The sequence below is a fragment of the Hemitrygon akajei genome, chromosome 4, assembly GCF_048418815.1.
Source record: "Hemitrygon akajei chromosome 4, sHemAka1.3, whole genome shotgun sequence".
NCBI lineage: Eukaryota > Metazoa > Chordata > Chondrichthyes > Myliobatiformes > Dasyatidae > Hemitrygon > Hemitrygon akajei.
In genome coordinates this window covers 46196961-46215121 of record NC_133127.1, presented here as the reverse complement: position 1 = coordinate 46215121, position 18161 = coordinate 46196961, and the positions used below count along the sequence as shown (strand labels likewise).

At 40.7% G+C, this 18161-nt stretch overlaps 1 protein-coding gene across 5 annotated transcripts in view; it reads right to left on the bottom strand.

Annotated features, from left to right (window-relative positions):
* The window catches only part of gstcd (glutathione S-transferase, C-terminal domain containing), a 230140-nt gene that overhangs the window by 53172 nt on the left and 158807 nt on the right, over positions 1-18161 (bottom strand). For all 5 annotated transcript variants that reach the window (XR_012098605.1, XR_012098606.1, XM_073042489.1 and 2 more), the window contains one exon: positions 846-961. Coding sequence is in view for 3 of the 5 variants with exons in the window: in XM_073042489.1 (XP_072898590.1) it covers positions 846-961 (116 nt within the window). In the remaining 2 variants the exon portion in view is untranslated. The remainder of the gene's footprint in view (positions 1-845; positions 962-18161) is intronic.

Below are 18161 nucleotides of genomic sequence, written 5' to 3'. Positions count from 1 at the left end.
CGCTTGATCCTCCTTAGATGGAGAGATGTTGCCCCGCCCACTCATGCGCAATGGCTTAACGACATTATGGCCTGCTTGGACCTCGAAAAAATTCATTATTCAGTTCTCAATTCGGATTTAAAGTTCCATAAGATCTGGGGGCCTTTTATCGAGTACTTTCATAACCTTCCTCTTGACTAGGGTTTTTTTTTCTTTTCGGTCCCTTGCTTTCAGCTCCCTTTTTTTTTCTGGTAGTAGGCATTATTATCCTCTGTTGCTAAGTGTATTCACAGTCTGGGAGTTTGACTGTCCGGACTTATACTCTCTATATTGTGTGGTGGTTGGTCTGGAATTGTTTTTTTTCTTGTGTTGTGGGGTTTGGGGAGGACACTCAGCTCACTTGTCTTTAATTTAGGTGCTTTTTTGTTAAATTCTCTTCCTCTGTAGCATATTGTTATTGTATGCTTAACCTTGCTCTGTATTAATGCTCCTCATTGGGATTTGGGGTTTTTAATTTTGTAAAATGTTTTGAAAAACTAATAAATTTTTTTTTAAAAAAACAAAAAAACTAGGGGACTTGAATTTAGGATAAAGGCTACAAGATTTGGAGGGGAACTGACAGGGACATTTTTTACCTGAGAGTGGTGAATACCTGGAGTGCACTGCCAGTGAAAGTGGTGGAAGCAGAGTCACTGACAATAGTTAACATGTGCTTAGATGAGTATGTGCATTATTTGATAAAGCTCTGGGTCAAGTGCTGGAAAATGGATTAACATATATGGATGCCCACCACATAGCACAGTGGGCCAAATGGCCTTCTCCAATCTATGATAATTAAAGTTAGTAAAGATCTTAAAATTACATACCCCTCCACTGCAGAAATCAACGATTGTATCACCAGGTCTGGCCAAATTTGTCACAATGGAGATTATGTTGTCTAACTGTTGCTGCTTCCTTAGGGCACGCTCAGAGCTCAGCTTTCCTGTAAGAACAAGTCAATGCAGAAATAAAAATCTATCAGTGCAAAATCAGATATACTTCAGTCAACAGGTGCCATACATTTTCAGCTTTGCAGTCACTGTTTTGGGTGTACAGAAAGGATGATAAACAACAGTTATCTTATACTTAGTAGTATATTAAACTTTCAGTCTCAGCGATATTGTAATTAAAATGCAAAGTTTACAGCAAAGAATTTCCAAAAACTTCTCATGTCATAAAATTAGGATAATCAATGACTACTTTGACTCAGAGTTTCTTCTTTTTACAAAATGGTTGATAGACATTATTAATGGCTGGCAAAATAAAAACACATACCCATTCCCATAATTTCATTAAATGAAGAACAATAAAATGTTAAATCTTGGATAGTCAGCAAATTAAATGCTAACAACACACACAGAATGCTGGAGGAACTCAACAGGCCAGGCAGCATCTATGGAAAAGAGTAAACAGTCGACGTTTTGGGCCGAGACCCTTCATCATGCGTTCTGATGAAGGGTCTCTGATCAAAACGTCGACTGTTTATTCTTTTCCATAGATGCTGCCTGGCTTGCTGAGTTTCTCCAGCATTTTATGTATGTTGCCTGGATTTCCAGCATCTGCAAGTTTTCTCTTGTTGGAAATTAAATGCTGAGTTGCATTTAGGGTAGCAGCAGAAAAATTGATAAGACTCTTGAGCCATTACTGGCATTATCTTGATTAATCTGTTCCTCAGCTCCATGTACCTTCACATTAGGTCTACAATGAATGCAGTCTCACCTGCTCTCCACTCAGCCTTGGACCACCTGGACAACAGCAATACCTCAACAGGCTGCTGTCTATTGGCTGCAGCTCATTGTTCAACACTATTCCCTTCTGCACCTTCAATAATAATCAATAAGCTTCAAAACCTGGGCCTCTGCACCTCCCTCTGTAACTGCATCCTTGACTTCCTCATCAGGAGACCACAGTCAGTGTGGATCAAAAAACACCATCAAAAAATTCACCAATGATAGAACTGTTGTCAGCAGAATGTCAGATGGTGATGAGGAAGCATACAGGAGTCAGTGAGATCAGAAGCTTCAAGTGGTGTCAACATCACTGAAGATCGATCTTGGGCCCAACATATTGATGCAATGACAAAGAAGGCATGCCAGCAACTAACTATACTTCATTACGAGTTTGAGGGGATTTGATATGTTACTTCAGCAAATTTCTACAGATGTACCTGGAAGATGTACCTTCCAGAAAGATGGCACCAGTGACCAACTGCAACATCTTGTAGTCAGTTAACAAAATCTACTGGATATTCTTCTTCTTCTAAATATATTGCACTTCTTCTTCTGCTTCTAAACTGCCAACAACTGCAGCCCTTTTAAGAAAGTACTTCTGGGCCGACTGAATGACCTGGTGCTTCTGCGATGGTGTGGATGGGATTCAGTGTTGATTCCTAATGGCGATACAGGAACCAGCGGTCAGTTCATTACTCCACGCCAATTAAAATCGCTGAGGATAAGACTAGAAAACAAACAGATGTTCTGTGCCACGTGCCTGCATTTGACTGGTGCCTCTTGTCATGCGGTAGTCCTGAGTCCCACACTGCCAGGTTTGGGAGCGGCTGTTGCTCAGCAGCCATCGGGTTTCTGGACGGACTCTCCTCAGCACTGAATATGCTCTGCAGTTGTGGATATGTTTCGGGGACTCTGCAGTTCATGTTCTTTGTGTTTCTTGTTTACTTTTTTTTAACTATTTGTGCAATTTGATAGGGATGCTTTGGTGTTTAACTCTGCAGTTGTGGCATGTGGCCATCAACACAACTCTTGAGGACTACCATCGGCACAGTACCAAGGACTCACTTTTGGGGACACTGCGTTTAATGTTATTTCTTTACTTTTTAATGTTTCTACGATTTGTTTTTCTTCATTAGATCTTTGACAAAGTGCCGCCAATGACGCTCTTAACAAGGTAAGAGCCTATGGTATTACCAGAAAGATTCTAGCATGGGTAGAAGATTGACTGACTGGTAGGAAGCAAAGTGTGAGAGTAAAGGGGAACTTTTCTGGTTGGCTACTGATGACTAGTGATATTCTCCAGGTTAAAACTGCTTCTTTCCACATTATATGTCAGAATTGATTGCTTTGTGGTCAAAGTTGCAGATAATACGAAGATAAGTGGAATACATGTGCTGTTGAGGAAGCAGGGAGTCTGCAGAAGGACTTCGACAGATTGGCAGAATGGACAAAAAAGTGGCATATGAAATATAGAGTAGGGAAGAATATGATCATGCACCTTGATAGAAGGAATAAAGGCACACACTATTTTCTAAATGGGGAGAAAATTCAAGTATCAGAAATGCAAAGAGCTTGGGAGTCCTCATGCAGGATTCTCTAAAGTTTAACTTGCAGGTTGAGTCGGTGGTAAGGAAGACAAATACAATGTTAGTGTTCATTTCAAGAGGACTAGAATATAAAAGCAAGAATGTAATGCTGAAGCTTTATAAGGCATTGGACAGACTGCACTTGGAATACTGTGAGTAGTTTTGGGCCCCTTATCTAAGAAAAGACATGTTGGCATTGGAGAGGGTCCAGAGGATGTTAATAAGAATGATTCTGGAAATGAAAGGGTTAACACATAGGGAGCATTTGATGGCTCTGAGCATGTATTCGCTGAAAGTAAGAAGAAAGAGGGGTGATCTCACTGAAACCCATAGACAGCAGATGCCATTTCATTGGCTCTTTACTCAACCAAGGAACATGTGGACAACAAAGATATATACATCAGGATGCTCGTGATCAACTACAGATTGGCATTCTTATATATATTATTTCAAAACTAATCAATAAGCTTCAATACCTCCTTGTGCAATTGGATTCTCAATTTCCTCATTTGCAGACCCACCAGTCAGTTCAGAATAGCAACAACATCTCGTCTACAATCTCCATCAGCACTGGTGCATCACAAGGCTGTGTGCTGAACCTCCTACTCTACTTGCTTTATATTTATGACTGTGTGACTAAGCACAGTACCAATTTAAGTTTGCTGATGATACTGCTGGTCTTAGGCCGAATCAGCATATAGGAGGGAGACTGAAAATCTGGCTGAGTAGTTCCACAACAATAACCTCTTCCTCAAATGTTAGGGAAACCAAGGAGCTGATTATTGCCTTCAGGAGGAGGAAATTGGAGGTCCATGAGCCAGTCTTTATCAGGAAATCAGAGGTGGAGGGGTTCAGCAACTTTAAATTCCTTGGTGTTATCATTTCAGTGGACCTGTCCTAGGTCCAGCACGTACGTGCAATTATGAAGAAAGCACGACAGCACCTCTTCTTTCTTAGAAGTTTGCGAAGATTCAGGATGACACCTAAAACTTCGACAAACCTCTACAGATGTGTTGTGGGGAGTATATTCCTGTCTGTATCACAGCATGGAATGGAAACACCAATGCCTTTGAACAGAAAATCCTCTAAGAAGTAGTAGATACAGCCCAGTCCATTTTGGGTAAAGCACTCCCCACCATTGAACACATCTACATAAAGTGCTGTTGCAGGAAAGCAGCATCTGTCATCAGGGACCTCCCTCCACCACCCAGGTCACCCAGGTCTTTTCGCTGCTGTCATCAGGAAGAATGTACAGGACCCTCAGGATTCACACCACCAAGTTCAGGAACAGTTATTACCACTCAACCATCAGGCTCTAAACCAAAGGGGATAACTTCACTCAGCTTCAACTGAGTCCCATCATTGAACTGTTCCCACAACCTATGGACTCACTTTCAAGGACTCTTCATCTGATGTTCTCAATATTTATTGCTTATTTATTTATTTACTTATTTGTTTGTTTGTTTGTTTGTTTGTTTATTTATTTATTTACTTACTTACTTTTGTGTTTGCAGTTTGTTGTCTTTTGCACACTGGTTGTCCATCCTGTTGGGTGCAGTCTTTCATTGATTCTATTATAGTTATCGAATTTATTGAGTATGCCCACAAGAAAATGAATCTCAGGGTTGTATATGGTATCATATATGTACATTGATAATAAATTTACTTTTAAGTTTGAACTTTGAATCCTGAAAGTCCTATACAGAGTGGAGAGGATGTTTCCTATAGTTGGGCAGTCTATGACCAGAGGACACAGCCTCAGAACAGAGGGATGTCCATTTAGAACAGAGACAACATGGGATTTCTTTAGCCAGAAGATGGTGAATCTGTGGAATTCACTGCTACACACAGTTGTGGATGACAAGTTGGGTATGTTTAAAACAGAATTTAATCAGTCCTTCACTTGTTGGGGGGGTCAAAGGTTACCGCAAGAAGGCAGAAGAATGGGGTTGAGAGCCGGTTGCCCTCAGAATTCAGTGTCATTGCAGGGTGAAGTGATTGCAGACTGAGGAGGAGCAATGGTGGAAAGGGAAGGAGAAGGGGGAGAAAATAGTAGGTAGCTGAACAAATTTTTGAGTTTTTACCATGTTAAAGATGATTTGACTTCTGATCTGGCAGTGTGAAACAATATATTTCCTTGATTAACTATCAGTTCATTATCAATCTTGCACTACATATCATTACACTCAACAAGAACAACTTGCATTTATATAGCACATTAAACTCAGTAAGAGGTTGCAATATGTCAGATAGGAATATTATCAAATCAATTTTGACACCAAACCACATTGGTTGAAAATTGAAAAAAATTATTGACACAAGAAATCTGAATAAAGAACATAAAATACTGGAAACACTCAAAAGGTCAGGCAGCATCGATGATTAGCAAAGCAGAGTGAAAGCTGCAAGCAAAAGCACTGTTATCAAAAATGGAAACAGAAACCCCTGGAACTGAACAGCTCTGATGAAGTACCTTTGATCTGCAATATTAACTCTATTTCTCTGCAGACCTGTTCAATGTTTCTAGCATTTTTCACTTTTATTTTCAAGCAAATATTTGGTTATAGAGGTTGGATTAAAGTCGTGATGCTCAGTAAAGAGGCAGAAAATATTCTTGCATGGTACCTTGACATGATTAAGCCAGATTTTACTGTCGTAAAATTATGCAAGTTATTCTGAAGAGGATGCCTCTCTCCTGACCTATAATACTCAATTCTTCAGCAAAGAACTAATGTCTGCTCTAAAGGCTTTGTGACTCTAGAGTCAGGATATGGAGTTCAACCAAAAAAGGTTGCTGGGATATGGAAACCAGTGCACTCACATCAAGGACAGAATAGCAGTTGAGAAAGTCTTTATGTGTTAATTCCAGAGGCTGGTGAGTAAAACTAAATCCTAGATCTGAAAAGGTTATTTAGGTTTCAGTCTATCATTAGGTATCACAAGAAGTCAATACCTAGCCATCTAAAAGCTTAACAATGGTGCTTCTATTCTTTTAATGCAGATAAAGGTAGACAAAGAAGCCAAAGCTATGACACTGTACACATGGCAAAGCTCAATAACATTTATTCACACAAACACTCTAACTAATTACATAGGATTTGGACTGAAAAATCAACATCAATGAATCTGATACTCTGTTCCTTGCCGTGTCTGGCTTGGCCTCCTTTTCTTCACTGTGTTATTGGTAATCATCATAAAGAATAGAAATCAGTGGATCACACAGAGTTAAACTTTTAAACCAAGCCTTTAAAAAGCAAAAAGAAATGCAACCCTCTCATTGTTTGACAACAGTGCATAACACAAAGTATCAGAGTAATTAGAGCCCCTTGACTCTAGTCACACCTAGTTTCACTCCTGACAACTGAGAAGCACAACCCTTCAAACTAATGACAAGAACAGAAAGATGGTGAATGCTGAATTTGATCCCAATATTTAAGTTAAACATAAAGAGAAAACTGCTAATCAGGCATTTTAAAATGAGTACTTATCCTTAACTTTTGCTGTGAACTTTGGGATAGAAATAGCCAGGACCATTTGAAGAGAATATGCAGAATGATGTAGAATGCACATTGCTCACTGCTTCTGAATTTCAGAAATGAATAATAACACCCAGCTACTACTATAGTGAGTCCTTACCTCAATTAATAACTGTATAAATATCTGTCCCTACTTCTCCCAAAACAAGTTTTAAATACTGGAAGCACTTAGATACTTTGAACCGCACACACTTACACACTGATGTATAAAATCAAACATAATATACAACAAAGGAATTACCTATTGGGCCCAGCAAGTCCTGATACTATTTCTACTCAACATGCAATTACTGTTACAATCCAACTTTAACAGCATAATTATAAACTGATTTCAGGAGAAGACCAGCTGTGACTAGCAATACCTATCTTACTGGAAGATGCATTATAGCTTTAATTGTCACTGATACTTGAAATGCATTGAATTTAGCTGTGAACTACAAACTAAGCTCGGACCTGACTATAGAGAGTGAACTGACACAGTGTCAGAGTCACAGACTAATACAGCATGAAAATAGGCACTTGCTGACCATGGTGCCCACAATGCCTGTCACATTTGCCTGCATTTGACCCATACCAGTCTAAATCCTTCTTATGCATAAACTTAACAGAATGTCTTTGGAATGTTGTTATGGTATCTGCCTCAACCACTTTCTCAGGCAGTTCATCAAATATACACATCGCCCTCTGAGTGAACTTGCCCCATTGGTTTCAATTTGTCTGAGAAGATGGGGTAAAAGACTCATTCTGAACATCTATAGTTCATGCTGTTTAGGAACAAAAGTAGTATCCTGTCTGGATGACAATAAAGTCTACATGTACAACCAAAAATTACAATCCAAACCAACAATTAAAGCCAAATCAGACAGCTAGCCTGCTCACACTTAAACTGTCACAACAGGGCAAGATAATGATATGGGATATAATTTGGAGAAAAGATATTTATACAGTAATAGCATCAGCTCCAATACAGGAAAATGATAATCAGCTTAGAAAAGAATTATTTTCAACAATAGGACCACAGAACATATGAGCAGAATTAGGCCATTCAGCCCATTCAGTCTGCTCTGCCATTCCACCATGGGTGATTTATTATCCCTCTCAACCCAATTCTCATGTCTTCTCCCTGTAACATTTGATGCCCCGACCGATCAAGAATCTACCAACTTCACTTTAAATATTTCCAATGACTTGACCTCCACAGCATGGTGTCAGAATGAATTTCAGATTCACTACCCTCTGGCTAAAAAAAATTCCTTCTCATTTCTGTTCTAAATAGACAGCCCTCTATTCTGAGGCTGTGTCGTCTGGATATAGACTATCCCATTATAGGAAACATCCACTCTTCTAGGCTTTTCAATGTTCAATAGGTTTAAATGAGATACCCCCTCATTCTGCTAATCTTCAGCAAATACAGGCCTAGAGCCATCAAATGCTCCTCTTATGTTAACCCTTTCATTCCTGGAATCATTCTCATGAATCTCATAGAAACATAGAAAACCTACAGCACAATACAGGCCCTTCGGCCCACAAATTTTCACCGAACATATCCTTACCTTAGAAATTACTAGGCTTACCCATAGCCCTCTATTTTTCTAAGCTCCATGTACCTCTGGACCCTTTCCAATGCCAGCATTTTTCAAACATAAGGGGCCCAAGACTGCTCGCAGTATGCCAAGTGCACTCTGTCTAACATCTTATAAAGCTTCAGCATAACATCCTTGCTTTTAAATTCCAGTCCTCTTGAAATGAATGCTAACAATGCTAACAATGCTTCCTTACCAGCAATTCAATCTGCAAGTTACCCTTCAGGGAATCCTGCTTGAGGACTCCCAAATTCATTTGCACCTCTGATTTTTGAATTTTCTCTCCATTTAGAAAATAGTCTACACCTTTATTTCTTCTAAGTGCACAACCATAGTCTCCCCTACACTATAATCCATCTACCACTTCTTTGCCCATTCTCATTATCTAAGTCCTTCTACAGATTTCTCCATTTATCATGGTACTGTTTGCAAAGTTGGCCATAAAACCATCAATTCTGTCATCCAAATCACTGACATATAATGTGAAAAGAAGCGGTCGCAACACCAACCCGTGCAGACATCACTAGTCACCGGCAGCCAACCCAAAGAGGCCCCCTTTATTCCCACTCTTTGCCTCTTGCCAGCTGGCCAATCCTCTAATCATGCTATTATCTTTCCTGTAATACTACGGACTCTTATCTTGCTAAGCAGCCTCATGTGCGGCACCTTGTCAAAGGCCTCCTGATGATTCAAGTAAACAATATTCACTGACTCTCCTTTGTTATTTTCTCAAAGAGGAATGCATGGTCACTATTCAGACTCTCCACCTTTCAGTAAGCAAGTGGATGTGTTGATTTAGGAGTTACACAAAACATGTCAGCAATGAACAGAGGTTCATGCCATTTGTCTGGACTTGACGTGTGAGAGAGTTTGCATGCCTTTTCGTCCAACTTCATAATGCGGTTAGTTTCAAACTTTGTATCATTTGCAAAGACTCAAAATTATACTGTTCTTCTTGCACCATACTGTTCATTCATCACCTCTGCCTTGCTGATCTACAACAGCTCTTGGTCCTTGTTTTTAAAATTCCCATCCCTCTAGTCTCACTATTGTTGCAGCCACCTTTAGCCCTGTAGTACTCTAAGATCTCTACATTCCAACCTGCCCTAAAACATCCTCATGTGCAGAATTATAGATTCATAGTTATACAGTACAGAAACAAACTGTTCAGCCCAACCTGCCCATACTAACTCATTGCCTAGTTACACTTATCTCCTTTACTTCCATTTGACCCATATCCTTCTAAACCTTTCCAACCCATGTAACTGCCCAAGTGCCCAAGTTTAATCATTGGAATTGTACTTGCCTCCATCCCCACCCTCTCTGGCAGTATATCCACTACCTTCTATAGAAAAAAAAGCCTCTCAGATCCCTCCCTCTGCTTTCAAACTCCCCTACCTTGGGAAAATCCTGTGACTATCCACACTATCTCCACCCTGTATGATTTTATAAATCTCTATAAGGTCACCAATCAGCATCCTTCTCTCCAGGGAAAACAGTCTTAGCCTGTCCAATTTTTCCTTATAACTCAAGCTCTCCAGTCCAGGCATCATGCCTGTGAATATTTTCTGCACCCTCTCAAGTTTAATTGCATTTCTTCAAGCTTAATCACATCGTTATGCATACTAAAGGTCCCATGAAGGATCTTGGCATATATCTGTACATTAACGGAACTATGGAAATGTAACTTACTGTCTGGATTATTCAGATAAAACAGATTTCTAACATGCTCTAGTGAGCATTCAATCATGCAATATAATACTATGCTAAGTGCCAACAGCACATAACTGCAGCACTAGGTTAGTGAAAGAACCAGAATCAACCCATATTGTTTTGTAAAGCTAGTGAATTTTAAACAGAGGAGAACCTTTCGGATTGTAGTAGGAACTAAGCATTTCTTTTTTACCTCTGGTCCTTTCTGTACCTGAATAAGAGGTACTATTGGTCAACATAGCACCAAGCTGTGGTCTTATTTAAGGACATGGCTCAGACTTAATTGATTTTTTAGGTTTATAGAGACCAGTATTCTCAGATACCTCTATTCTACCACACTACTCAGTGCCCTACCATTCACTGTGTAAGACTTACCCTGGTTAGTCCTACCAAAGTTCAATACCTTGTACTAGTCCGTATTAAATTCCATTTCCCATTACGTATTCAGTACATTGGCCCTGCTGGTACAGATCCCTCTGCAAACCATGATAGTTTTCCTCGCTGTCTACTATACCCCTGATCTTGGTGTCATCCACAAATTTGCTGATCCAGTTAACCACATTATCATCCAGATCATTGATATTGATGACAAACACCAAAGGACTCAGCACCGATCCCTGTGGCACTCCACTAGTCACAGGCCTCCGGTCAGAGAGGCAACCATCTACTACCACTCTCTGGCTTCTCCCACAAAGCCAATGTCTAATCCAATTTACTATCTCATCTTGAATGCCAAATGACTGACCCTTCTTGATCCAGCTCTTGATGTGGGACCTTGTCAACTGCCTTGCTAAATCCATCCTGAGAACATTTACTGCCTTGCTTCCATCAGTTCTCCTGGGTACTTCCTCAAAAAACTCTAAAAGATTAGTTAGACACAATCTACCATGCACAAAGCCATGCTAGCTATTCTTAATCAGTTCATTACTATCCAGTCCCTTAGAATACCTTCCAATAATTTTCCCATGAATGATGTCAGGCTAACTGGCTTATAATTTCCTGGTTTATGTTTAGAATCTTTCTTAAACAGTGCAACAAAATTGGCTATCCTCCAATCCTCGGGTACTTCACCTGTCACTAAATATTTGTGCTAGGACTCCAGCAATGTCTGCACTTGGCTCCCATAGGGTACGAGGAAACACCTTGTCAGGCCCTGATATCCACCCTATTTGCTTCAGGACAGCAAACACCTCCTCTTCTGTAATCTGTATAGAATCTATGAAGTTGATGCCACTTTGCATTACTGGGTCCTCAGTAAATACAGATGCAAAAAATGCATTTAAGATCTCTGCCATCTCTTTTGGTTCCATGAATAGATTACCATTCTGATCTCCTACAGAACCAAAGGTTCATCTTATTATCAAAATATGCAGGTACAATACAACTCTGATATTCATCTTCTCCAGATAGCCATGAAATAGAGGAAAAAAAATGAGTTGTTGAAAGAAAAGATGACAACTCCCCCAATGACATGAAAAAGAAACAAAACTTGCAAAGCCGCTCCCTCGCACAAAAAAGTGACAACATCAATCCCCAGCCCCCTCCATCGCAGAAAAGGATAGCAACCATAACATCAAGACCCCCAACCCCCTCTCACACACAAAAAACTAAAAGATCGTCCACACAGAAAAACACCAACAAGAACATCAGATCCCAAATCCTCAACTCCACCCTTGCACAAAAACTAACATATCACCTATCCACCAGTCGTCAACAAAAAAGCAAACACCAAAAACTGAAGGAGACCAATATAAAGTACAGTACAATCACATAAATCTCAGAATTTCGAAAACATCCTCCTGTCAGCATTTGAGGAGAGCGGCTGGACAAACTCAATCTTTCCATGAAGAGCAACTGCCACGACGGGTTCGAATGCTACTGACCACCGTTGTCCCCATGACCTCTGTGGAGATTGACCGCTGACCTCTTCTGCATTCACCTCAATGCTTCAATCTCCCTAAACATTTTGAAATGGAGTTGTTCATGACCCTGCGTCCCGTCTCGGGTCTTTTCCAAGTGGCAGCTCATGCTGTCGGTCCTCTCCAGGGTCCCGTCTCTGGTCTTCTCCATGAGGCAGCTCGTGCTCTCAGCCCTCTCCAGACACAGCAGAGCTCTAAATTATTCAATCAAACTCCAAACCACACGTCACAGGCTCCAACAGTTTCCGTAACATAATCAAGACAAAAAGAACAAGCAGAAGACGTAGAAAAAGTTAAATAATTGAAGAGATTGGCAATCTGGAAGATATTGCCCAAAGAATCGTTGTTTGCTGGCGCCATCTTGTCTGGAAGTCAAGTCAATTTTGTCACTTGTAATCCTTTAGTTCTGAATGAGCAGTTACCTACTTTGGTCACAATATTAGATAAACAAAACCTTCTTTAAAACTTTAGTCCACCACCTCTCTGCTTTCCGACTTAAGATATGCCAATTTGAATGTACAAACAAAGTGAAACATGACCACTGGTCATAGTCTTGCTAAAATGTACTAACTCAAATTTTGCCAGTTGGTTCAAGAACCGAATTGATGAAGGGAAATAGATGTTCTTGAATCTGGTACTGTGGAACTTCAGGCTTTTATATCTCTCCCTCAAAAGCAGCTGTGAAAAGATGGCAAGTCGTAGGTGGTAGGAATTTTTGTTGATAGATATTACCTTCTTGAGGCAACACCTCCTGTAGATACTACCAGTAGTGGAGATACACGTGCCTATGATGTATTGGGCAGTGTCCAATACTCTTATGTTCCTGTGCATTCAAATTGCTGTACCAGAGCATAATGCAACCAGTTAGGATACTTTCAACAATACACTTGTAGAAGTTCCAATACAAACTGAACCTCTTTAACCACCAAAGGAATTAAACACTGGTTCACTTACCTTATGTACTGTGCCTAGGACAGGTCATCTGATATGTTAATACCCAAGGTTTTAAAATTGCTGACTCTCTCCACCAAGAATTGCCCAGTCTGGACTGGTACACATTTACCCTCCTTTCTCTTCCTGAAGTCAACAATGAGCTCTTTAGTTTTGATGATGATGAGCTAGAGATTGCATTTGTGGTATATCTACTTCTGGTAAACTGACTCATTGCTCCCTGTGATTTCTCCAACAACAGTAGAGCTCTCAGCAAGTTTAAGATGGCATTAGAGTTGTGCTTTGCCACAGTTACATTGCCTATAAAAAGTATTTGCTCCCCCCCCCTTGGAAATTTTCATGTTTTATTGTTTTACAACATTGAATCATAGTGGATTTAATTTGGCTTTTTTTTTGACATTGATCAGCAGAAAAAGACTCTTCCGTGTCAAAGTGAAAACAGATCTGGAGCTGCAGCTCAATGACCTTCAGCTCATACAGGAAACTGAGAAGGTGACAGGTAGGAGCTACAGCATGGTAGCAGGCAGGCACCTGGGTGACTGTCAGGAGAGGAAAAGGAAATGGGCAGCCAATGCAAAGTACCCCTGTGGTTGTTTCCCTCAATAATAAGTGTACCGCTTTGGATATTGTTGGGGGTGATGACCTACCGGAGTTGCAATGAACGGGTCTCTGGCACTGTGGCTCAGAAGGGGAGGAGGTGGGGTAGAAGACAACTGCAGTAGTGATAGTAGAGTTCATAGTTAGAGGAGCAGACACGAGATTCTGTGGATGCAATTGAAACATCCGGATGGTACGTTGCCTGGGTCAAGGACATCTCAGATTGGGTCCATAGCATTCTAAAGGGGGCGGATAAGCAGTCAGAAGTCTTGGCATCAATGACATAGGTAGCAAAAGGGAGGAGGTCCTCTAGAGAGAATTTAGGGTGCTAAGTAGAAAGCTGAAAAGCAGGACCTCCAGGGTAGTAATCGCTGGATTGCTGCCTTTGCCACGAGCTAGTGAGGGTAAGAATAGGATGATTTGGCAGATTAGTGCATGGCTGAGGAACTGGTGCAGGGGGCAGGGTTTCAGATTTCTGGATCACCAGGATCTCTCTGGGGAAGGGATGACCTGTACAAAAGGGAAGGGTTACACCTAAACCCGAGGGGTCAAATATTCTTGCATGCAAGTTTACTCAAACTGTTGGGGAGGGCTTAAACTAATCTGGCAGAGGGATGGGAAACTGTGTGATAGAGCTGAAAATGGGGCAGCTGGTGTACAAGCAGAGCTAGTGTGTAGTGAGAAGGTGAGGAAGGATAGATAGATGGTAGGGCAAAAATACAGTAAGTGGGATGAGTTGCACTGCACTGGGGGACAAAATCAAAAAGGGCGATGAAAACAGGATTGAAGGTGTCATATTTGAATGCTCACATATACATGGAATAAGGTAGATGACATAATGTTGTTAGAGATTGGCAGGTATGACATTGTGGGTATTACTGAGTTGTGGCTGAAAGAAGATTATGGTTGGGAGCTTAACATCCGAGGATACATATTGTATGAAAGGACAGGCAGGTAGGCAAAGTGAGCAGGGCAGGGTGGCTCTGTGATAAAGAATGAAATCAAATCATTAGAAAAGGATGACATAGGATCAGAAGATGTAGAATTGTTGTGGGTAGAGCTAAGGAACTACAAGGGTAAAAAGACCTTGATGGGAGTTATATACAGGTCTCCAAACCATAGCCACAATGTGGCCTACAAATTACAACAGGAGATAGAAAATGCATGTCAAAAGGGCAATGTTATGATAGTCATAGGAGATTTTAATATGCAGGTAGATTGGGAAAATCAGGTTGGTGCTGATTTTGGATCCCGAGAGAGAGCTTGTAAAATGCCTATGAGGTGGCTTTTTAGAGCAACTTGTGGTTGAGGCCACAAGCAATAGGATATTCTTGAATGGGTGTTGTGTAATGAGCCGGATTTGATTAGGGAGCTTAAGGTAAAGGAACCCTTACAAGACAGTGATCATAATATGATGGAATTCACACCGCAATTTGAGAGCGAGAAGTTAAGATAACATATATCAGTATTACAGTGGAGTAAAGGGAATTACAGAGGCATGAGAGAGGAGCTGGCCAAGGTTAATTGAACGGGCCACTAGCAGGGATCATGACAGCGCAGAAATGGCTGGAGTTTCTGGAAGCAATTCAGAAGGTGCAGGATAGATACATCCCAAAGAAGAAGTAGTATTCTAAAGGCAGGATGACACAACTGTGACTGAGAAAGAAAGTTCAAAGTCAACATAAAAACAAAAAGGAGGGCATAATGGGCCAAAAACTAGTGGGAAGTTAGAGAACTCGGAAGCTTTTGAAAACCTGCAGAAGGTGACTAAAAAAGCCATAAGAAGGGAATAGATGAAATATGAAAGTAAGCTCGACAGTAATATCAAAGAGGATAGCAAAAGTTTTTTTCAAGATATATGAAGAGTAAAAGAGAGGTGAGAGTAGATATCAGACCTCCAGAAAACGCTAGAGAGGTAATAATAGAGGGCAATGAAATGGCAGATGAACTGAATAAGTATTTTGCGTCAGTTTTCACTGTGGAAGATACTAGCAGTATGCCAGAAGTTCGAGAGTGTCGGGGGCAGAAGCGAGTACAGTTACTATTGCTAGAGAGAAGGTGCTTGGGAAGCTAAAGGTCTGAAGAAGATAAGTCACCTGAACCAGATGGATTACACCATCTGAAAGAGGAGCTGAAAACATTTGTCGAAGCATTTGTAATGATCTTTCAAGAGGCACTAGATTCTGGCATGGGTTCCAGAGGATTGAAAAATTGCAAATGTCACTCTACTCTTCAAGTAGAGAGGGAAGCCAAAGAAAGAAAATCATTGGCCAGTTAGTCTGACCTCAGTAGTTGGGAAAATGTTGGAGTCAAATGTTAAGGATGAGGTTTTGGGGCACTTGAAAGCACATGGTAAAATAGGCCAAAGTCAGCATGCTTTTCTTAAGGGAAAATCTTGCCTGATAAATACGTTGGAATTCTTTGAGGAAATATCAAGCAGGATAGACAAAGGAGAATCGGTGAATGTTGGGTAGTTGGATTTTCAGAAGGCCTTTCACAAGTTGCCGCATGTAAGAGCCTATGATATCACAGGAAAGATACTAGCATGGATAGAGCATTGGCTGATTGACAGGAGATGAAGAGTGGGAATAAAGGGAACCTTTTCTGGTTAGCTGTTGGTGACTCTAGTGGTATTCCGCAGGGGTTGGTGTCAGAACTGCTTCTTTTTACGTTGTATATCAATAATTTGGATGATAGTATTGATGACTATGTAGCCAAGTTCACAAAAGATACAAAGCTAACTGGAGGAGCAGGTAGTGTTGAGGAAGCAGGGAGACTGCAGAGGAACTTAGACAGATAGGGAAAATAGGCAAGGAAGTGGTAACTGGAATACAGCGTTAGGAAGTGTACGGTCATTCACTTTAGTATAAGGAATAAAAGCATAGACTATTTTCTAAATGGAGAAAATTCAAAACTCAGAGGTACAAAGGGCTTGGGAGTCCTCGTTAACTTGCAGGTTGAGTCGGTGGTGAGGAAGGCAAATGCAATATTAACATTTTGAGAGGACAAGAATATTAAAACAAGGATGTAATGCTGAGAGTTTATCAGGCACTGGTGAGGCCTCATTTGGAGTAAGGTGCCCCCCCCCCTTTACAAAGGTAGAGCATTCCTATGAAAAGCAAACACGAGGAAATCTGCAGATGCTGGAAATTCAAGCAACACACACAAAATGCTGGTGGAACGCAGCAGGCCAGGCGGCATCTATAGGGAGAAGCACTGTCGATGCTTCAGGCCGTGACGAAGGGTCTCAGCCCGAAACATCGACAGTGCTTCTCCCTATAGATGCTGCCTGGCCTGCTGTGTTCTACCAGCATTTTGTGTGTGTTGCTTGTGTTCCTATGAAACCTTTATGCCGAAATGGCGTAAAGCGAAGAACCATTAACTTATCTGGGAAAAATTTTTGTAAAAGCAAAAATCCTCTTTGTAATGCGAAAACAGGTTACTAATGTAGGTCTTTTGTAAAAGCGAAGCGGCGTAAAGCGAACATTCGTAAAGCAGGGAACACCTGTATTGTGAGCAGGTGTAGGTCCCTTATATAAGAAAGGATGTGCTGATATTGGAAAGAGTTCAAAGGAGGTCCACGAAAATGACTCTAGGAAAGAAAAGCTCATCATACGAGGAGCATCTGGTAGCTCTAGGCCTCTACTTGCTACATCTCATTGAAAACCAATCAACCAAACCAATCAAATGTTGAAAGATATAGATAGAGTGGATGTGTCCAACAGTGAGGTAGTCTAGAACCAGAGTCCACAACTTTAGAAAAAAGGGGCGTCCATTTAAAACAGAGATGGAGAAGTTTCTTTAGCCAGAGGTGGTGAATCTGTGGAATCTATCGCCATGGGCAGCTGTGGAAGCCAGGTCATTGTGTGTACTTAAGAAGGACACTGGTAGATTTTTGAAATTCAGGTCATGAAAGGTTACAGGGAGAATTCAGAAGAATGGGGTTGAGAGGGAAATGGATCAGCTGTGATTGATTGGCGGAGCAGACTCAATGGACCAAAGGGCCTAATTCTACTTCCTATCACTTACGATCTTAAATTGTAGGAAATGTACAAAAGTCTATATAAAGAATAACTATTACAACAGTTAAAGTACTTTCTAAAATATATTATAATTGTATGATAAAGGATGTTGAAACAACTTTCAGCTAAAAATTGTATTACTACCTTCTAACGAAGTTAAAGCAGGATTGTGGATTATTATTGCTTGTGGAAGTTGCTTAAAATTGTATTTTTCAATTGTAAAACTCACATAACAGCATTATCAGGTTTCCCTGTGTAAGGTCACTCTGAAACTGACAATGTCAATTTCAATGCCTCATTCTCAATTGATGAGATGCTAGTTCTTGCAGCTGTCAGCATTGGCTCAGCAGGTGTGACCTCTGAAGCCAGCTCCTAAAGACACATACCATAATGCAAGCAACATACTTCCTGCTGCTGGCCAACGCTGCTGTTAAATGAATGGATTTTGATGAAGTTGGTAAAGAAATGTCTGTAGAAGGCATGCTCTAATTAACAAACTTATGGTG